Source organism: Anguilla rostrata, chromosome 18 (genome assembly GCF_018555375.3).
Source record: "Anguilla rostrata isolate EN2019 chromosome 18, ASM1855537v3, whole genome shotgun sequence".
NCBI classification, from domain to species: Eukaryota; Metazoa; Chordata; class Actinopteri; order Anguilliformes; family Anguillidae; genus Anguilla; species Anguilla rostrata.
The window spans coordinates 8,800,019-8,822,387 of NC_057950.1; the positions used below are offsets into that span (position 1 = coordinate 8,800,019).

The 22,369-nt window shown below is 45.3% G+C and overlaps 2 protein-coding genes across 16 annotated transcripts in view; one reads left to right on the top strand and one right to left on the bottom strand.

The window, feature by feature from the left end:
* The window catches only part of cfl1l (cofilin 1 (non-muscle), like), an 8,292-nt gene extending 897 nt beyond the window's left edge, over nucleotides 1–7,395 (top strand). Inside the window, exons 2-4 of the mRNA XM_064318041.1 lie at nucleotides 5,134–5,432; nucleotides 6,413–6,489; nucleotides 6,747–7,395. Coding sequence (XP_064174111.1) covers nucleotides 5,134–5,432; nucleotides 6,413–6,489; nucleotides 6,747–6,856 — 486 coding nt within the window. The 3' untranslated portion in view covers nucleotides 6,857–7,395. The remainder of the gene's footprint in view (nucleotides 1–5,133; nucleotides 5,433–6,412; nucleotides 6,490–6,746) is intronic.
* Nucleotides 7,396–7,866: 471 nt separating this feature from the next.
* Nucleotides 7,867–22,369, bottom strand: part of rrbp1a (ribosome binding protein 1a) — a 60,375-nt gene continuing 45,872 nt past the window's right edge. For 5 of the 15 annotated variants that reach the window (XM_064318037.1, XM_064318035.1, XM_064318036.1 and 2 more), the window contains 11 exons: nucleotides 22,013–22,117; nucleotides 18,984–19,073; nucleotides 18,154–18,246; nucleotides 17,748–17,819; nucleotides 16,986–17,084; nucleotides 15,651–15,728; nucleotides 12,916–13,071; nucleotides 11,757–11,894; nucleotides 10,107–10,187; nucleotides 9,428–9,481; nucleotides 7,867–8,405 (listed from right to left, as the gene is read on the bottom strand). In XM_064318037.1, coding sequence (XP_064174107.1) covers nucleotides 8,367–8,405; nucleotides 9,428–9,481; nucleotides 10,107–10,187; nucleotides 11,757–11,894; nucleotides 12,916–13,071; nucleotides 15,651–15,728; nucleotides 16,986–17,084; nucleotides 17,748–17,819; nucleotides 18,154–18,246; nucleotides 18,984–19,073; nucleotides 22,013–22,117 — 1,005 coding nt within the window. In that variant the 3' untranslated portion in view covers nucleotides 7,867–8,366. The remainder of the gene's footprint in view (nucleotides 8,406–9,427; nucleotides 9,482–10,106; nucleotides 10,188–11,756; nucleotides 11,895–12,915; nucleotides 13,072–15,650; nucleotides 15,729–16,985; nucleotides 17,085–17,747; nucleotides 17,820–18,153; nucleotides 18,247–18,983; nucleotides 19,074–22,012; nucleotides 22,118–22,369) is intronic. The other 10 variants (XM_064318027.1, XM_064318026.1, XM_064318025.1 and 7 more) reach the window with 10 other exon arrangements.

Consider the following 22,369-nt stretch of genomic DNA (forward strand, 5'->3'; position numbering starts at 1 on the left):
AAGTGCTCATATGTGATGTATTCTGCACAGCTTAAACAAAAAGTCAGTTCGTTTTTTTTTTTAAATTCACGCATAGCCTAACCCATCGACTGTGGAATATATGGTGTATTTATCACTTTGTAAAATGTTAACATGACGACATACTTAATGGGTATGTATGCGCCTAAAACCTTTCGTGCGTAAATGTATATTTAATATAATCGAATTTGTCGACTGCTCACTGTGTGGTCCACACCCACTTACCGAACCTGTACAGACACATTTTTCCAGGACAATGAATTTGTTTTCCCAGCTCTTAGCACCATTGTGGATCATTTTATTTAGCCGGTTCAATGAAAATAGTTTTACTTCTTCAAACTACAACTGCACGATAATGTTTTCACACAAATATATAGCACATTTTATACACGTGGAGAAAAGATTTCCAAAGCCTTGCAAGCAAGGTTACTTATGAGTGATCTGAAACAGGTAACTGCCAGAGAGGACTTGTTCCAACACAACTGGAATGCAGAGGAAACTAATCAGCCCAGCTGAAGCATTACCTGAGGCTTGTGGCTTGTGAGATGGCTTTCCTGGTCATTTTTGATCCTCAGATTGCATTTTCAGACGTGAACCACCCACTGCCCTTATAGACAAGTGCAACACAGCACCCTGACACACCCCTGACACTTTGATAGAGAGTTCACTTTTATTGATTTGCCCTATATTACAGATTACATATAACAAAATACCATAAATCAGTAGCAATATGCTGATTAGTTTGCATAAACATTCAAGTGCAGGTGGCAAATATCTTTAGAAAGTCTCACCAGACCAAAAAATCAATAAATTAATTTTAACGATGAGACAGCAGGTATATCTTTAAACCAGCATGATTTGAAATGAATCATTTTTTTAAAGTGTTAGTTTGAATATCACTAAATGTAACCAACTTAGGAATTTCATCCAGAGATGCCAAAATGTAAAATGGTTTTGGCCCTACCATAATACAGAACTGACTCTCTCTAATGATTCTGTTGCTTGAAGGGTAAATAGAAATAAACAGATAGAAAGGCATATCTTAAGTAAGAGCACCACATACAGTTTTTCTCCAGTATGTCGGGCATTTTGCATATTTGTAACAGTTTATATATGGTAGAATCATTAGCAGATTTGCAAATCTGCATGAGATCGTGGTGATTTTACTATGACTATGGGAACAGAAGCCTGTGAAAAGTGTGCAGTACTTTTGTGGCAAAAAAAAGCCTCAATGTCCACACGGTAGAAGGGGGGAGCCAAAATGAGGCAGCCTGTTCAGCTGCCCAAGGGAAGAGTATCAGTGTTCAGACTGACCCAACACTTTGGTTTGTTAAGTATCTAATCGGCACAGTTCTGTCTGCAGTCACACTAGATCTGGTTCAAATGCTTTATTTGTAATAGGCCAACTATAACCATTTATACCCCAGTGAAATTCCAGCTGATTACTGTTAGTTTCGAAAGAAATGCTGAAAAAAATCTTTGGCTCACCAAACTGTACACATCACCAGAGAGAGAGAGAGATGTTGTCCAATTGATCCTCTTGGTCCTCTGAATGCCAGACATTTTGAAGGTCACCTCGTATGGACCAACACCCATCGAGGTGTTATAGGATGCGTACGTTAGCTCGGTGCTGCATGAACACGTCATGCACGGGATGATAGATAACACCAACCGAAACGGGCTCAAAAGCAGAGTGGTGCAATGCTAAGCAGAGTGCTGAGTCACAGCTAAATGTGTTTGTGAAATGGTGCTGCTGGAAAGTGCACAGACTAAGGAATGTTGCATTCTGGGAGAGCAGTGCCGGTAGAGGTTTAGTTGGGGAAGTATTATGGATAATTGAATTTTTTAGTCTATATTTTAGGATATTGATTCAATAAAAAACAGTTTTACTTCTTCAAACTACAATGGCACTAATGTTTTAGGACAAATTTTAGATGGTACATTTTAAGAAATTTCTCAAGTCATGCAATCAAGGTTACTTATGATTGATCTGAAACGGCTGCCAGTAAGCTGAATTGAGCTCCGGATAGGAGATCCCGAACCCCTGTGCTGGAGGGCTGCCGTGTCTGCTTTTTTGTTGTTTGGTGTGTTTCAGCACACAATTGCTTAACTTAAGTTTGGCCAGACTCCATGCGGGGCGGCACGGTGGTGCAGTGGGTTGTGGGTTTGGTAAGTGTCTGAGTGAATGGTGTGTGCGCCCTGCGATAGATTGGCGGCCTGTCCAGGGTGTATTCCTGCCTCTCGCCCAATGCATGCTGGGATAGGCTCCAGCACCCCCTGTGACCCTGCTCAGGATAAGCGGGTATAGATAATGGATGGATAGACTCCATGCGTATCATTTCCAAGGCCTTATTTGACTGTTCATGAAAGTAAAGCACAAAAACCAGCCCCCCAGGAGAGGAGTTAAACCTGCAAACACTGCGGCCCTCCAGGACTGGAGTTAAATCTACAGACACTGTGGCCCCCCTGAACTGGAGTTACACCTGCTTACACTGTGGCCCTCCTGGACTGGAGGTAAACCTGCAGACGCTGCGGCCCTCCAGGACTGGAGTTAAACCTGCAGACGCTGCGGCCCTCCAGGACCTGAGTTAAACCTGCAGACACTGCAGCCACCCAGGACTGGAGTTAAACCTGCAGACACTGCAGCCCTCCAGGATTGAAGTTAAATGTGAAGACACTGCAGCCCTCCAGGACTGGAGTTAAACCTGTAGACACTGCAGCCCTCCAGGACTGGAGTTAAACCTGCAGACACTGCAGCACTCCAGGACTGGAGTTAAACCTGCAGACACTGCGGCTGTACAGGAGATTGACAGTGCAGATGATCACAGTTCCAGTGTGTCCAGATAGCTGTGCAACTTTGCAGTACTGCAGAAGCACTGTTATTTACCCCTCCCCCACACCTGCACTTTGCTTTGCACAAAATATCTGTTTTATGTTTACATATTACACAGTGCAGCAATGTGCAGGGCACATTTGTCAGGCTGTTCTGGTGCAGGACAGTGTGCGTGCGATGGCTTTGGTCATCCTGTTCGTTTAACATAACTCCAATAGCACCACTGGAACTAATTTACCTTTAGATTGGGGAAAGTGTAAATTCACTTTGACAGGGATTCAATCAACATTTCTCCTTAACAATTAAAATAATAATAATAGCTAGAACAAAAGTCGTCAAACTGAGCTTGTGAGGAAGTGCAATGCTTGTGTCTGCAGATAAGTCAAAGTTCAGAGCAAATGTCAATTGAATACAGCCCACTGTTTAATTCTTAAAAACACTTAATAGATGTACGTACGGTTTCTAAAGCTAATTTCCAGACCCTGTGCCCAGTTCTCTTGGGAATAATCCAGAACTCTTTGGCATGTCTGACCGCCATGGACTTAACTTGTGGCCCTTTAAACATAAGTTATTATCCATATTTATGAAATCTTGTGACAATGTCCACGTCTCCACCTGCACACTGTCGGCTTTCCACCGATCATTGACGTAATAGCTATGCATATTTTAAGAAGTTAAATATTTGACGTCAATTGTGTTTATACAGATGGATACATTACACATTCATAGATTGCTTTATAAATACAGCCCTGCATGCACCTTTTTTTTCTCTCTCCAAACAGTCTGGCCCACATTTAAAAAAAAAAAAGTATTTATGCAAGTACATTTCGTTGTAAAGCATGAAACAACGGAAGAGGGATCAGTCTACGAGCCTCGATTCTGGCCACTTTGCATGGAAATTGCAAACTGACACATGATCAGTTGCTCGAGGCCAGATTGTAGACAATCCAGACCAGTCTTGTATAACAGGTTTTGGTGCCTTGATTATGTGACAGCGACAGCACACTAATGCAACCGAACGAATTAACCCAGGGAGTGCCGATGAACTGCCAGGAGCTACAGTATGGATAGTTCTTTTCTTATTTTATCTTTGGGTCAGAGTACGTTCTTTGAGTAGCTACAAATAAATTTGGTCCGTTCTTGGTTTATTTTATTTTATTTTATTTATTTAATTTTTTATAGGTATTCTGGAGAAAAAGAAATCTGTTTTTCCAAAACAGCCCTGGCCAAGAAGCTAACCGATACTGAGCTATCATCACTTTTGTCTTGTTACGTTTGCCATTTTAACGTTTTCTTCGAAAATTCTGGAACATTGTTTTTTTTAAAATTGATATTTGGCTCTAAATGTGCTGGGTGAACTTAGCTGTAGTTGAAAATGCTGTAAATGGTGTTTTAACTGAACACGGCAGCACTTTGTTCAGGAAACTGTCAGAATTTTGGCATCTTCCAGAATCCTGACCTAAACATAGGCAGAGCTACAGTACCTCTGCAGAGGCAAGCCTACATCTCTAGCTCTGAAATTAACTGTCTTGAAGTATTAATCATAAACCGTATTTTTTTCTTTGTGCAATATTTATAAACAAAAGAGCGCTTTATGAATCTCTGAAAATTAATCTTATACCTTTTGCATTTAGTGTAGAAAGCACTTATCAACCGACTGCTTTAACAGCCTGTTCCCTTCTCATTTCAAACTCGCCAAATTCCTGTGAAACTGTCTGTGTACATCTGGCCACCTAACTATCACCTAACCACATCGAACTGGCTGCACAATACCACCCACTTGGAATGCCTGGGCCCTGGGTTTTAACCCGGGGGGGGGGGGGGGAAGGGGTTGTGCAGGTACAGTAAAGTGTCCAACGTATATATTTGAGGAAATATTTCAAAATGTAAAACCTATTTTTAAATATAAGCCTTTTATATCTTATGGTGGGGGTCCCTGGATCAAAAAAGGTTAAACCACTGCCCCAGGCCATCACTGCAAAACAGAGTATGTATGCTCTCAGCTCGTTTACCTGGTACAGGTAAAAAATATTAAAATGGCTGCAATGCATCACTCAGGTGGGGCTACACATTGTTGGTGGCTGAGGTAAGTCACTATGTAAAGTGAGTTCAAAGTGACTATGAAGCACCTTGAAATTGCAAGATGAAAGGTCCCATATACCTGCAGGCGGTTGTTGTTGGTATTGCCCTTCTATTCTGATGATTGTTGTTACAGTGATAATGATGAGTACGATGATGGTCATTGGACGATTGTTATTATTATGATTCTTGTGTTCCAACAGTCCTCCGGAGTCAAAGTCCACGAATCTGTGGACGAATACGTCCAGAAGATGCTGATGCCTTCCAAAGGCGCGAAAGAAGACCGGCTGAAGGTAGTCATAATGCGCCTCAACGATAAAAAAGATTCCATCATCGTGGACGAGGAGAACACCAAATACCTGAAGGACTTTAAGGACAGTGATGATGTCTTCAAGGAGGTCATGAAGCTATTCAAGAAAGAACAGTGTTGCTATGCCGTGTACGACTGCTTCTACGAGACCAAAGACTGCAGCGGCAAGGAGGAACTGGTGTTCATTAGCTGGTATGCCTCTCCTTCTCTGCATCTCAAATGCTGTAGCTTAATGTTTTTGTTGGGGGGGATAAAATTCTCAGGGCTTTGCATGGGCAGAATTTCAACAGCATCTTAAGAGTTGAAGTATTGCTAATGTACACATTTTACCCCTGCGGGAGTCGCCACATTTGTGCTGATTATCACAGTTGGAGGAATTAGTGAGACAGATTGATTCGGTCCTATTCAAAGGAGTCCACCGATAGTTATCCCTTGGGGAATTAAACTAAAAACACAGAAAAAAAACCTGAAAGGCTTTTAACAACAAAACAATCCTATCTATGATGTATCTTAAATTATTTAATTCAACCTTTTAACAGTTTGAGAAGGAAGCACTTTTACTTAACTGCCATGGCTGCTGGGTGGCTAATCCTGTTAAAGCACTGCTCTGGTGTAGAATCCAGACTGTGCCCGTCTCAACACTCAGTAACTGACAACAAAGACTGCAGAAATAGAGGCAGCATGAGTAATAACTGGGCGGAAGTGTGGTATAATGGGTAAGGAACTGGTCTTGTAACCTGAAGGTCACAAGTTTGATGCCAGGTAGCACACTGCTGTTGTACCCTTGTGCAAGGTACTTAACCAGCATTTCTTCTGTAAAAAAAGTACATTCAAATACCGTGACTGTGTCCAGGTCTATGTCTGCATAAAGCAAATTAGCATAAAGTAGTAGGTAAATGGCTGTAAATGATTTTTAACAAGGAATCTTTGTTTACACATTTGCAGACTAAATCTCAAACACCGCAGACACAGGAGAGAAAAAAAAATTGATAGTTCCCGGCCATTATCTACTGGTTTACGTTTTTATTCATTTGCACAGGCGGATGCTACAGAAGTACTGTGAGCTTAATACCTTGATCAAAGGGTATAACAGCCCTGAGTTAGAAGGGAGTCTTATACCACTGCATCACATTGCAAGGCTGACCATTCCTCTGTGTGTGTGCGTGTTCCAGGTGCCCTGACGATGCTTCCCTCAGGGACAAAATGATTTACGGCGCCTCAACGAATGGAGTGAAGGGGAGATTTCCTAGTAAGGACCTCAAGCTTTTCTGTCCATCTTCAAACCAGCTTTTACATTCATCAGACTCTCACACATTTGTTTTACACGCTGTCACTGAAGCAAAGCTATATTGTTCAGACTAAACCTACATTGCCCTCCCATAATGTTTGGGACAAATAGCCTGCACAATCCTTCGTCACAAGTATTCAGTCAGTCAAAACTAAAGTGGAACATATCTCGCACTGAACAGTGAATCCCCGGGTCTGACGACTTGTTTCCCCCCACAGGCATCAAGCATCATTTGCAGATGAACGATTCAGGAGACAAAACCTCCGACGGTGTGCTCGATAAGTTAGGAAAAGGTCGTGTGGTGCAGCTGGAAGGGAAGCCCGTCTAAAGCGCACGTGCGGTAGGCCGAATCCCTGGAGGCACCACTGCACCTCAGCAGCACGAACAGGACAATCACAAATATACCGGCCTGCGTTGGCTTTTTCTCGCTTTTGCTACTAGCTGCTTTGGATGGTACAATGTGGGGAAAATTGTCAACATACAATTAAAGTCTTGTGATCTGGATGGATAGTATTGAATTTTTTTTTTTTTTGATGAATAGATGCATTTTCCTGAAAACGGTCAGCATGCTTTTGTGTTCCCATTGGTTAAGCTCTCTTGCATAAATACAATACATGCAGATGGCAGCTATACTTCAGTCCACCACAGAGTTTGGTCATGCCCCCAGATTGCTATCCTTTGCCACTGCTATGAATCGGTTTAATTTTGTTTCTCCTACATCGCAAATTGGTTTCTCCAGAGCTAACCAGATGACATCACCACAACCTTGCTTTTTGTAAATGTGTGCCAGTGTAAGAAGATATCCAGTTGTGAGAAAATTGTTACATTCCTGCCCCTTCTATTAATAAATAAAGCCATCCAAGGAAACCTGCCGTCCATCTTGGCTCATTTGTATTGGTGATTTTATGTGATTTTATATTGCAACTACCAGTACTTAAAAACACACCCACTGCTCATAACACACCCAAAATAATAATTATAATTTCCAGCAATTATACTGTTTGGAACCTGGGCAGGATAACATTTTGAAAGATTTTATAGTATTCCGTTAAAGTGTTTATATTTGATAAATGAATGTTACTGCAAAGACAAATCGGGCAAAAACCTGTTAAAGGTGTAGGTAAATTAAAATGACTAAATGCACAGACATTAAAACATAACCACCCATGGTAAAAAAGCCAAGAGAGGACTTCTTGAAAACAGTGGTGCAGCACAAATGTACCATCTTTGGTACCAAGCTCATTACACTCACACTCTACTCCCATTTCAAAACTTACCACAGGCAGCATTCTTAGCATTAAATAATACGATTCAAATAAATAACAAAAAAGGACAGGGTGTAGCTACATTGTAGTTTATTTATCAAATTAACACATTTGTGTTGATAGCCAGCCACATAAAGTAGCCAGCAGTATTTGTTCTGCATGTGTACCATAAAATGTTCCTACCTTTTCAACCTCAACCTGACAAAAGACACACTAAAGGAAAACTGTAATTGCACTTGGTGATGTACTTTTAACGTACATACTCTTTCCCTTTTCTTAACACTGATCCATCGCTGTTGGAATGGCTTGGCACACTGGCCATATTCTGACACAGCCAGGAGCTCTGTAACGGAATGTACATTTCAAATGTATGTTTCAACATGGCACAGAACATCCACAGAGCAGATTAGTCCAACACCTTCTTAAAATGAAATGCTCATATTTCTTAAAATTTGTTTTCCTTAAAAATGTTTTGAAATTAACTACAGTACAATAAGGTTTTTATATATTCACGAATGCATAACTATAGTAATTGGAAGGCATTTTGGCAAGTTGTGTAGCGTCCCTTCTGGCTCAAACAGAAGTCCCTTCTGTCAATTCCTCAGATTCACCCTAAGAAATAGAGAAAGAAACAGAAAAGAAAGAAAAACCTTCAAATAGTCTGCCAGTGTTTTACAATACCCAGTTTACTTTGCTCAAAGGTACAAGGCAGTAACCTGCCAGGAATTGAAACCTGCAACCCCCTCAACTGCAAACACTGTTCCCAAAACACTATACTACAGTGCTACCTGGGAATTCCATCTACTTATATTACACACAGACTAAATTACTGACCAGCTGCTGAACTTACAGTACAGCCTGTGGTATCAGGCCAATATATCAACAATTTGCACCCACCAAAAAAAAAAAAACACAAATCATTAGGCACAATCCTCAACAGTATTGCTTTGCCACCGTTTATAAACAGATAGCCAGCAGTTTTAGCAGGTACTGAACCTCCTTGCTCTTCTCACCAAATACTATTAGGCTATGAACCAATGCGGAAGCAAAAACCAGGTGTCATCTGATGGCTTCTGCACTTGCAAATCTGCAGCATTAGCTTGCCTTTTAGCTGCCATTAGAATATGTTCTAATGCGGCTAGCAAGGAGAGTGAAACGGAAAAGAGACAGGAAAATACACGGTAGGCCACACTCATAATACTCAGTTCAAAACTGCCAATTCAGCTCAAACAATTCTCAATACATGCAAAAAAAAAATAAAAAAAAACACTGCTGCGTCAACTGCATCTGTACTACAAAATGGATGAAGGACGGCATATTAAAAATGTCGAACTTTGTCAGGACATGGCTGCATGTTCAGAATGGGGAACCCCTTTCCAGAGAGAGTGTGGTGCAGGCACTAGGGATATGTTTGCATTGCACCATGGGAGGGCGGGATTCAAGTCACCTGACAGTGGAGGCATTGGTGTGTTGGAAACAGAAGGGTACCGTTACTACAGTGCACAGATCAAGTCTGAGGATTCACTGACCCAAACAACCTTGTTGGTTGTTACTGATTGGCAGATCATCTGCATGCCAGAACAGCGATCTGAGCAGATTCTGATTTCATTTGAACACCTAAGGACTTAAAGTACCTTTCCCTGCAGCTGGTCCAGTGGAGTCTGATCCTCCTCTTTGGTGAGTTCCTCCTAGAGCAGGAAAATAAACAAATAAATAAATCACCATTTGGCCCTGTAACCCAAAAAACAAACATTCAGGGTGAAGGCGGTCTGCAGGGCCAGGGCAAAAGCAGCAAAAAGCAAGCATCAGTTTAAAATCCTCTCAAATCTGTAAAAAAAAAAAAAAAAAAAAAAAAAAAAAGCCACTTTCTGGTTTAACATACAGCACAACTTGCCGATTAAGCAGAGGAACTAGGCCAGCGTTGCGTGACCAAATTTAGAAAAACTGCCTTCATTCAGTATAGTACCCTGGCCTCTGCAATAAAGCCCTAATATTATTATTCTTTCATGAAATCTCCCTCTGGAGCTTACTGTGGCATGATGTAGGCCAGCCTTAATGACACCATCGGTCGCCATACTACTGTAATAACTGCCATTTCTGCTCTTTTCCCGCCCATTTCTGCACTGCATGAGCAGCTCTGAGCGCCTGTGGGATCCATCCACACACTCGAACAGAGCCTTAACAGATACAAGACCGTGGGGCCCCATCCACACACAGATACCAGACCGTGGGGCCCGTCCGCACACAGGAGCAGCACACAGCCACCCAGCCGGCCTGTAAGGAGCGGCATTTGAGCGGCACGATGCGGTGTACCTGCTCGGAGATGGTGGCCGCTGTGTCGGGGGCCGGGGCGTCGTCCAGGGGCTCCTGCAGCTCAGGGGCAGCCTGCTGGGTCTGCAGGGGGGGGGGGGGGCAGGGCCGACATCAGCGCACGCCGTGCCATTACACATTCACCAGGTCACTCCAGTTTACATGCCCAGCTCCCCACAACCACTACAACACACATCGCTGCCCTCCCTCCAGCACCGCTACCCACCGCAGCGCCCTGCAGAATGAGCTTCAGCGTCGCGTCCGCATTAGTGCTGCAGCTTGGCCACGCCCACTTCAATGCCTGACCACGCCCACCCCCACCCCTCCCCTCCCCGTGCTGAGCCAATTAGCAACACGCCCGCGAACAACAATAGAATCTCTTCTCTATTTTTGACCACAAAATTAGGGTGTGGTTACTGCTCAAAACCACAATCACACCGAGAGGGCGTGATGAGTTATCCATCTTACACAATAACCTACCGGAGGCCTGTCGGAGAACGGGGGCGGGGGTTTCCATGGAGCATACGTACAGGTTTGAATTGGAAAGAAAAGAAAGAAAGAAAAAAAAATCCAGCTTCGTTTTGGGGTGTGGAAGAACGGACACGCTCAGCGCTCTGTCGCTCCGCTTAGCGTAACGCGCAGCGAAGCGAGAGGCATCGCGTGAACGTGTCTACGCTACGCTACGACACCGTTCACCCCCCCAGCCCCCCCCCGCCCCACACTCCCGTTCTCTCCGCGAGAGGGGTGCCGTGAGGTGCGGTTCACTGAACAGAGTCGCTCTGTCTGGGCACGTCCGCCCGGGAGAGAGGGACGTGCCGACAATAGACGAGGAATGCAGTTGCAACACCGCATGCAAAAAGTGGAGGGAGACTTAACACTGGGCAGCAAAAAATGAGCAATTCTTTTTAATGCCATATATCCCTTTACAATCGTTCACAGATAACCATGAAATGGGAGTGGTACCCTGAGTCGTTCAGCTAAAGGACCTGGTTCTGTTGCAGTGAGAAAACACATTAACAGTAAATACAACAATTGTTGTATCTAACAATGCTGCTACTATATACCTTACTTATGGCTTCACATTATGTGGCTATTCAAGTCAATTGTTAGAACTAGAAAAAAATGATTTAAAAAAAATATATTTTATTTCTCCCACGCAAACTCTTTGCTGCACTTTATGCCACATGAATTACACAACCTCATAATAGGTTTCACAACTGAAAGCTGCACGATAAGTTAGAAGCTAGCCTTCATTCTTTGACTTTTTCCCCCCCACACATATTTATTAAATATGTTCCGCTCTTAGAACCTAGATATCTGCAGGCCCATTAATATTTATATCAATGGAATTTCAGGGACATGAACGGCCCTGACACGGTGGACTTGAACTTTTACTAACATCAACAATGACACCAGGAAAACAAAAAGACCACAAAAAATATCAAACAGAAGAGAAAAAAAAAAGAAAAGAAAAAAGTGGCACCCTGGTTGCCAGGTTGGAGGCGGGGTGTGTTCGCGGCACATGCGGAGCAAGGGGGTGTTTGGAGGGGGTTCTGTGCGGAGACGTGCGACAGGCAGAAGCGTGTTCGCTCATGCAGCTCTGCCCAGCAGGAATGACTAGCATGCAAAGTGCAGCAGCCACATAGCGCTAACCTGTTCAGACTCCTCCGAGACCTCCTGCTCTGGCTCCTGCTCCTGCTCCTGCCCCTGCTCTGGCTCCTGCTCTTGTCCCTCACTTGGGGGTTCCTCGTCCTCCATTTTCTCTGTCGACTGTTCCGGCTGGGACTGAACCTGGAGCAGATAAGGCAGGGAGCAGAGTTATGACATCACCCCAGACGAAGGTACGGTTATGACATCGCCCCAGACGAAGGTGCAGAGTTATGACATCGCCCCAGACGAAGGTGCAGAGTTATGACATCACTCCAGTTGAAGGTGCAGAGTTATGACATCGCCCCAGATGGAAATACAGTTACAACATCACTCCGGAAAGGGAAGCGGAGTTGTGATGTCACCCCAGAACTAGACCGCAGGGTCATGATGACATAACCCCGGAAGAAGATTCACTGTTATGACCTCACCCCAGAAGAAGATGCAGAGTTATGACACTAGAGTTGGGACAAAGGATGCAAAGTTAGGAGGAAACCCCTGACAGAATTCACAGCTTTGACATCACCCCAGACAGGATACCGAGGTACGACAAAACCTGAGGCTGGTCAAGGTTAAGGAGAAAGTGGGAGGAATGAGCATTCAAGCCTCAAATCAGAATGAGCTCTGAGCATTCCCAATATCACACCATTCATTTCCTTAGCCGACACCTTCATGGAATACACCTTTAATACATCTGATAGAACTGATGCTCATTCCTGCACCACACTGATGAGTAAAGAGCATGTACACAGGTTAGGAGGAGAGGGGCTGTGAACAGAACACCAGCTTATTCCAACACAAATGCAGTGAGATTCTGGAACCTGTATCCATGCTGAACAGGGGTGTAACAGTGGTTAAGACACACAAGAGCCTTGCACCAATCACCTGCTGCTGCTGCTGCGAGGAGATTTTGGGCACAAATAAAAGGGGGTTTAAACCAGGGGCTCGAAATTCTGAGAACAGGTAGGGGTCACTGTTCCCCATAAGGGACAAAGTAAAAAAATCACTCAAGGGTTGAAATTTGGAGAAGAGTGGGACCCCCGCCCCGGTGGCCTCCCAAAATCAGTACTGTAGGACCGCCCTAGTTTTGGTGGTTGTCACGGGGATTTGTGCCCAATATGTCCCAGCAGGCCCTGGCAGGGCGTTGGCGGCATGGCGCCCTGACCTTGCTGGACTGCGGCTCCAGTTGGCCGCTCTGTGGCTCGGAGGCCTCCTCGTCGCTCAGCTCCTGCTCCTGCTCCTGCTCCTGCTCCTGCTCCTGCTCCTGCTCCTGCTCCTGCTCCTGCACTTGCTCCGTGACCTCACTCAGCTGCTCGCTGACCTGCGACACCAAGCCCGCCGCTCACAACCTCATCCAACAGAGCGTGCTCACACCATGGCTCTGAGCCTATGAGAGCAGGGCTACACCACAGCCCTGAGCCTATGAGAGCAGGGCTACACCACAGCCCTGAGCCTATGAGAGCAGGGCTACACCACAGCCCTGAGCCTATGAGAGCAGGGCTACACCACAGCCCTCAGCCTATGAGAGCAGGGCTACACCACAGCCCCAGCCTATGAGAGCAGGGCTACACCACAGCCCTCAGCCTATGAGAGCAGGGCTACACCACAGCCCTGAGCCTATGAGAGCAGGGCTACACCACAGCCTGAGCCTATGAGACAGGGCTACCACGCCCGAGCCTATGAGAGCAGGGCTACACCACAGCCCTCAGCCTATGAGAGCAGGGCTACACCGCAGCCCTCAGCCTATGAGAGCAGGGCTACACCACAGCCCTCAGCCAATGAGAGCAGAGCTACACCATAGCCCTCAGCCTATGAGAGCAGGGCTACACCACAGCCCCGAGCCTATGAGAGCAGGGCTACACCACAGCCCTGAGCCTATGAGAGCAGGGCTACACCACAGCCCCGAGCCTATGAGAGCAGGGCTACACCACAGCCCTCAGCCTATGAGAGCAGGGCTGCATCACAGACTCTACACACCCACCAGATACTCCACTCCTGCGCTCCTGCCGTCTCAACTACAGGAGGGTCTGGTACAGAACCCCCATTTGCCACAGTACTGTAGCTGATTTCCTTCCATTCATTTTCAAAAGATGCATCAAACTGGAATGTTTTGGCATCAACAGTAGAGATAGAACTCTCAGCAATACGAAAACAGAGTGGGTGCCACTGGGGAGCTCATCCGATTAAGGTACATGGATGAGGCCCATGGTCTCGGATCGAATCCTGACCATGCCTGTGCTGACCATGACTGGTAGCTTCGCCCAAGATATGGGAGGGTTCAGTCAGTTAGGGGTCCATTGCTTTATAGCAGCCCCTGCTGCTCGATGGGGGGCGCCCGTTGACTGATTGTTGACTCCACTCTGTGAGCCTAGTTGTAGTCTGGTGTGTGAAAAGAAATATCTGGTGGAAATATCGGAGGAGAACCACTGATACACTACATGGCCAAAAGTATGTGAATAACCGTACATCATACCCATATGTGCTTGTTGTATATCTCATTCCAAAACCATAGGTATTAATACAGAGTTGCTCCCCCACCCCCATTTTCCTGCAGTAGTAGCCTCCATTCTTCTGTCTGGGAAGGCTTTCCACTAGATTTTGGAACATGGCTGTGGGGATTCGCTTCCATTCAGCCACAAGAGAATTAGTGAGGTTGGGGACTGACGTTAGCCAATGAGGTCTGGCTTGCAGTCGGTATTCCAATTAATCCCAAATGTGTTTGATGACGTTGAGGTTAGAGTTCCGTGCAGGCCAGTCAAGTTCTTCCACACCAAACTCAGCAAACCATTTCTTAATGGACCCTGCGTTGTGCACGGGGGCATTGTCATGCTGAAACAGGAGGAGAGGGCCTTCCCCAAACTGTTGCCACAAAGTTGGAAGCACACAATTCCCTAGAATGTCATTGTATGCTGTTGCATTAACTTTCCTTTCTAAGAGGCCAAGCCAAACCTTTACAATTGGCACTATGCATTCGGGCAGGTAGCGTTCTCCTGACATTCGGCAAACTCAGATTTGTCAGTCAGACTGCCGGATACCGCAGCGTGATTTATCACTCCAGAGAACGCCTTTCCACCGCTCCAGAGTCCAATGGCGCTGTGACTTGTGAGCAATGGTGCTCTTAGGCTTGTGTGCGGCTGCTCGGCCATCAAACCCATTTCATAAAGCTCCCAATGAACAGTTCTTGTGATGACGTTGCTTCCAGAGGCAGTCTGGAACTGCAACCAAGGACAGACTACTTCGTTCTGTGAGCTTGTGTGGCCTACCACTTTGTGGCGGTTGCACCTGGACGTTTCCACTTCACAATAACAGCACTTACGGTTGACTGGGGCAGCTCTATCAGGGCAGAAATTTGATGAACTGACTTATTGGAAAGGTGTCATGCTATGACACTGCCACGTTGAAAGTCACTGAGCTCTTCCTTATTACCCATTCTACTGCCAATGTTTGTCTATGGAGATTGCATTGCTGTATGCTTGATTTCATGCACCTGTCAGCTATGGGTGTGGCTGAAGTAGCCAAACCCACTAATCAGAAGAGGTGCCCACATACTTTTGGCCATGTATTGCATCTACACTCCCCCAAATCGGCAGTGGGGTTCACACATGAATGTTGCTGTGGCTCCAGGTAATTGGACGTTCCAAATTAGGGTGGTTGTCCAATATTAGGTTAAACCCCATTTTGGGTGCCAAAAGAAGAAGAAGAAAAAATAAGAATAAAGTGGAGTATCTGATAGGTGTAAAGATTCTGTGGCTGCATCACACAAAACCCAAATTCCTGCCATTTAAACGCACGCTTCTGTCAAAAAAAAAGCCTGCAATATTGACTTTAAATTACTAAATCTGTGCATCAGTCTCAGACGCCCCCTACAGGACTGGAGGAAGCCTGCAGGGTTTGACTCACCAAAGCCAGCTCCTGACTTAGCTCTTCTGACTGGGCCATTTCCTGCTGGCTCTGAGAGTCACTCGACAAGGTTTCCGGCTAAAAGCAAGCATGGATAAATCTTTTTTCTTTTTTTAAAAACTTTTAATTATTCTTTTTTTCCTTTTTCTGCAGACCACACCCATCACCCGGTCAGCTTCTCTTAATCACAAGTTTCCCTTTGAAATGAGAGAAAGGCATTTACAGTTGGTGCAAAAGGCACTTAAACCCCATTGAAAGTTTGTTTGAAATGCTTTTTCAAAATTCTATGTCAGTGTTCTAGAACTAGCTTTCAATCACCAGCAGTGATCGTTAATCAGCATTAGAATGTTCAGTTAAGAACATTCTAATCATATACTTGTGATGTTAACCTTAAAGGGTTAAACTGTTTCTAGCAAAGACACAGGTAAGAGGAGGCCAGCTGATGGGTGTGGTCTGAATCCCTCACAGGTAAGCAGTGGTAACTCCAGACTCTCAGGTACACTGCGTGGCAGGGCTGAACTCCAATGTCATGTGATCAGAATCTTCTTAAAAATGGTGAATGCCTGTCTAAATTTTTACAAGCGCTATTTATAAAACATAATTAGCATGACCTGTTAACTCACGTATGTGCAAAATTGATGCCTTCTTACAATATGCATAGCTATTACTCGTTATTCTGTCACACTTGGGCAGTCCACTCACAATTACATATTTTTATTCATTTGAAAGAAAATAAAAATTTATAAAAAATTCTTGAAAACATAAAATGACCAAAGAATACATCATCTGCAGAGGACCACTCTACGCCCTGGGGGACACAGCAAATGCATGTATGACAGAAGTTATTAAGTGTGATATACTGCCCTCTTCTGTGCAGGAAACCCATAACCCAACGCGCAACACTCAAGGCCCTCCAGCTGTTTCCGTGACATTTACGACTTTCCACAAAGAACACGTTCCAACACGCAGTTGCATTTCAGCAGCAGCTGTGCTGCAGAATGGTCAGATCAGCTGCAAGATCCAATCAGAAGAGACACCTATACCTCCGGACCAATCACAGCTCAGAAGAATCCAGTAAAAAAAAAAAGATAAAATGTCCTTTACTGCAGCAGCTCCCAAACTCCGGGACCCAAAAGTGGATTGTGGGAGGAGCTGAGGTGGGTTGGGAGATACACGTGGATTCCACAGTCTTTCAGACCAAATTAAACACTGCATTTGTCACATGTACCGACCAATGTAATGTACACGCTGCAAATTCCATTTTTTCATGGTGGGCCACCAATGGGTGGAGTTTTTGGGAACGTTTGAGATAGCTGGTTTAGAGACCTTACGTACCTCTGTCTTGTCTTCAGGGTAATTTGGGCTGTCTGAGGGCGTGGTGGTGTCCAGCTGTTTCTCCAGCTGCGCTTCTAGAAGCATTACCTGACCCCTCAGCTGTAGGCGAAACGAGGACCAGGAAGGGGAGGTTAGGGTTCAGAGGGGGTTTGCTTGCGCCTGACACTTCCGCCATTGCAACCTCCAACATTTTAAATCATGAATTTATTCCGGTGAACATGAAAAACACTCACACGCACACACCAGATCTCAAGTCAATATATCCACCACTTTTAGTGTGTCAGCAACTGTCTACATCAGGAGTGCCCAATACGACGATTGTGATCGACCAGTCGATCGCAGAGGCCATGCTGGTAGATCGTGTGTCATTTTTAAAAATGCATCACTTAAAATTCTAGTTCTTCCCGTTTTAATCCCTCTTCCCTCTGGCTTCTACCTGACAGACAGGTACACTCCACTGACATGAAATGTGGCCAATCTGCTGCTGTTCAGAACTCTGTTACATTAAGCATGTCCATTCACGATATAGACACGGGACTTAGTTAAAATTATGGACAGTGGTTGCACACAATTAAGTGTGGCATCTTCAATCTGTTTGTCACAGCCTATTTGGACAAATAATATTGCAAGCTAAGAGCTTGCAATGTCTGGTCCAATTAAAGTGATACCCCAGTTTTTCTAAAAAACAAAAATAGTTCACTAAAACAAAAAATAAAAAAAGGGGGGGGGGAGATTTGGCAATGCTGACGGCGACCACTGCACCTGCTCTGTGCTTCGGTTCTCCAGCCTCATCTTCTCTGCGGCCGTCTCCAAAGACAGCACCTGCTCCATGGCCTGCACAAAGAGTCAGGCACAGAGCTCAACTATAGACCCAACAAACACCGCAGCCGTCCGCACTGAGCGCGCTCAGTTACTGTACACTGCACAAGATCACAGCAGCCATCTGGACTGAGCGCGCTCAGTTCCACTGCACAAGAACACAGCAGCCGTCCGGACTGAGCGCGCTCCATTCCACTGCACAAGAACAAGCAGCCATCCGGACTGAGCCGCTCAGTTTCACTGCACAAGAACAAGCAGCCGTCCGGACTGAGCACGCTCAGTTTCACTGTACAAGAACACAGCAGCCGTCCGGACTGAGCGCGCTCAGTAACGCTGCCCCAAAACTCACCCTCTGAAGCTGCTCCTCTGAGTGGGCTATCTTGGCCCTCCACACCAGCTCCTCGTCCTCCACGCTTTTCTGGAGGTCCTTCAACATTCCCTCCTGCAGAGCCAGGTGACAGTATTTTCACATTTTTGGGCAATTGATTTTTTATTTTTATTTCATTCATTCATTGCATGTCATTCATTTCATGTAGGAATTTCAATGCACCATAGTGACAGCATCCTAGCCCCTCACACCACAGAATCACATGACCATCAGCTTCCTGCTTCCCCTCAGAGTCCACATTACAAGCTTGGTACAACCAAGGTCTTCAGCTGCAGGCAAATTACTTGTCAAACAAGTTTTGAGCATGCTTTATCACCAGGGTGCCTATCACTCCATACCAACTCCATGGTGAAGCTTGTATGCTTTCACTTAGCAGTCAAATACACTTGGTTGATGGCAAATGTCATGTTAAACTGACTGCATTTCAAGGATAAGCTGAATGGCTTACACAACTGCTCCCCCTTGTGGCAGGAGAATAAATGCTCATGCACAATACGTCTCCCTGCTCAATTAACACGATCTGTGTAACGGCAAAGATATCAAATGCTAATTCAGTTTCCCCCACATTTAATGACCTGAAGCCAATTTAGTTGCCCTTCTTTGTACTTTATACCTAGATCTTACAGCACAGCAGTGGCGAGAACAGCGCACAGAGCCGTAAACGAGGCCCGACAGAGGCACTGCGCAAAACGACCGAAGCGCCGGACGCAAAGTCAGCAGCAGGACGCGCTCCTGACAGAGCGCGGGCGGCGCGGTTTTGAGGAGACGACGCCGCGGGGCGGGACGCTTACGGTTTCGGCGAGGACGTTCCTGTACTGGTCGCACTCTGCCTGCAGCGTGCTGTGGGACTCCTCCGCCTCCTTCAGCTTGGCCAGCAGCTCCTGGAACGCCCACAGGACCCCCCCGTTAGAACAGAGAACCAATCCTGACTGACTCAGGAGGTAAAGCAAAGCGCTAACAACGCAAATGTTGCGGGTTTGATCCCAGGGGATCCCCATGTATAAAAATAAATGCATAAACATACAGTTCGAGACAAAGACGTATTTTCAGTGATTTGGTCCTGTACTCCACAATTCCAGATTTGTAATCAAACAATTCACATGTGGCTAAAATGCATATCCTCTGCTTTTATTCAAAGCTATACACTTGGTGTCACAACGGGGAAACTACAGCACTATATTATATTATACATACCCCCCCCCCCCCATTTCATTGCACCATAATATACCTATTTTATACCTGCACCAAGAATGCAATTGAACACACCTGGCTAATCAGAAACACCTGTGAAGCCATTTGTCCCAAACATTACAATGGGGGGGGGGGGGGACTATGTATAAAAAGAGATGTAATTTGTACATGGTGAAACCAAAAAGAAAAAAAAAACCACCCTTCAAAAAAAGCTTAGAATCCACATGTGGATTGTTTGATTACAAATCTAAAATTGTGGAGTAGAGATGCTAAAAACTATTCAAAATGTAGACGTGTAAGCCATAACTAAGAAATAGACGCTATTGCATGGATCGCCATCCCTCCTACGCAAACAAAAGCCATACTAAATCAGAAACTATTTCCAAAAAGAAACTTACTTTTAAAATGAAAATACTGACATTGCCACACTGACCTCCTTTGAAATGCTGGAGGACTCTGATGTATTACAACTCATCACCTCTCATCGCGCAACCACCTGCCCACTTGACCCCATCCCATCAAAAGTTCTCCAATCTATCTCCAGCGAGCTCCTTCCCTATCTGTCTTCCATTGTTAATTCCTCTCTCTCCTCTGGTCATGTTCCCTCTGTTTTTAAGACGGCTCGTGTTACCCCACTACTCAAAAAACCCACCTTAGACCCCTCCGATGTAACAAATTATCGACCCGTATCCCTTCTACCCTTTCTGTCCAAAACCCTCGAACGAGCAGTTCTTAAACAATTAACCTCTTTTCTCCATCAGAACAACCTGCTAGACCCTCACCAGTCTGGCTTCCGATCCGGGCACTCAACAGAGACTGCACTACTAGCTGTGACGGAGGCACTTGCCACTGCAAGAGCCTCACGCCTCTCCTCTGTCCTGATCCTTCTTGACCTGTCTGCAGCTTTTGACACGGTCAACCATAAAATACTCCTCTCCACCTTGGCTGGGATGGGAATTACCGGGACTGCCCTGTCTTGGTTCTCTTCCTATCTTGCAGATAGGACCTACCAGGTCACCTGGAAGGGGTCTGCCTCTGCCTCTCATCCACTTGTCACGGGAGTGCCGCAGGGATCTGTACTGGGTCCTCTGCTGTTCTCCTTATACACCAGATCTCTTGGTTCAGTCATTAATTCACATGGTTTTTCCTATCATTGTTATGCAGATGACACACAACTCTACTTTTCTTTCCCCCCTCGGCCACACAGATCAATGATAAGATCTCTTCCTGCCTGGCTGACATCTCCACTTGGATGGCCAGCCACCATCTGAAGCTCAACCTCAACAAAACTGAGCTGCTCTTCTTCCCGTACAAGACCTCCTTGCTTCGTGAACTCTCAATCACGGTTGATGGCACCACAGTGACTGCCTCTCACTCTGCAAAGAGCCTGGGGTGGTCCTGGATGACCAGCTGGACCTCAAGGAGCACATCAAGGCAACATCACGGTCCTGCAGATTCCTCCTATACAACATCAGGAGGATTCGACCATACCTGACGACGCACTCCACCCAGCTGCTCGTCCAGGCTACGGTGACCTCTCGCCTTGATTATTGCAACTCTCTCCTTGCAAACCTGCCAGCTTGTGCCATACAGCCACTACAGATGATTCAGAATGCCGCTGCCCGACTCATCTACAACCTCCCCAAATTCTCCCACGTCACTCCCCTGCTGCGATCACTTCACTGGCTACCGGTCGCTGCCAGGATCCGATTCAAAGCCCTGACCCTTGCCTACACTGCCGCCAACAGGACAGCCCCTATCTACTTGCAGGACATGACTCAATTCTATGTGCCTGCTCGACCACTCCGCTCTGCGGCAGCAGGGCGTCTTGCAACCCCTCCCACCCGCCCAAAGGATCACAGAGCTTCTCCACCCTAGCTCCCCAGTGGTGGAACGAACTCCCCGTCCCTCTCCGAACCTCCCCCTCACTATCCATCTTCCGCCGTGGCCTGAAGACTCATCTCTTCAGACTATACCTAGAATAACCACCACCACGCTGTGTATATATATATATATATATATATTAAAAAAAAAAAAAAAAAAAAAAAAACCCTTTTTTCCTGTCACTTGTTACATGTTGCCCCATCCCTGCACTTCTTGGTAAATTGTATTTGTCCTAATACTCTAGCTTATTCTTCTGCCTAGTTTGGCTTTGCAGATGTTAGACCAGGATAGTGTTCTTTGTTCTCGGCTAGAAATAGCTTTACAAAATAAGTAATTGTACCTTACTGAACCCGTGTTCAGCAGTTGTCTACGATCATGAAAATGCACTTTTGTACGTCGCTTTGGATAAAAGCGTCTGCTAAATGAATGTAATGTAATGTAATGTAACATTGTACCACCAAACTGCCGTGTGGAAAGACTGACAAAATTTTAAAACAGTTGTAGTAAATACTTGACTGAACTGTTGTAAATTTGTGTGACTCAACAGTAAGTGTGCGTTTCCTTAACAGAAGTAGTTTCTAGTAACTTCCACCATTGCATGTTTTGGTCAGCAATGCATCTTTGAAAATTCTCTGTAGAATCTGTAGGATTGTTTTCAGATATAACTGCCATTTCAAAGAGCTGAGTTCTTCACATACACACTTGCCCCAGGCATAGGTTAATGCCATCCAATGCCCATTCTTACCGCTGACTCTGTTGTTTCTACGGCTGACTGTTGCGTTTCTTCGCCCCGCTGGTTTTGACTGAGAGATTCCTGGGCTTTCTGAGTGAATTCTTGCAACCAGTTAGCCTGGAGGCCAAAAAAAAGCATTCCAATACCAACAAGCCAGAGGTATTTTAATGTACGCTGTGCATCAGACAAAATAATTACCCCCAAAGTAGGTGCAGGTTCCTAAACTAGCTGCAGCCATGTGACAGAACTTGCAGATTAGAACATATGGCAGATATAAATGATAATGTGTGTACTCAAACTGTGGGTATTCAAAATTAGAGAAAGCGAAAATCCTTCGATGTTCGATTTGATGGACTAATACAGATGTTT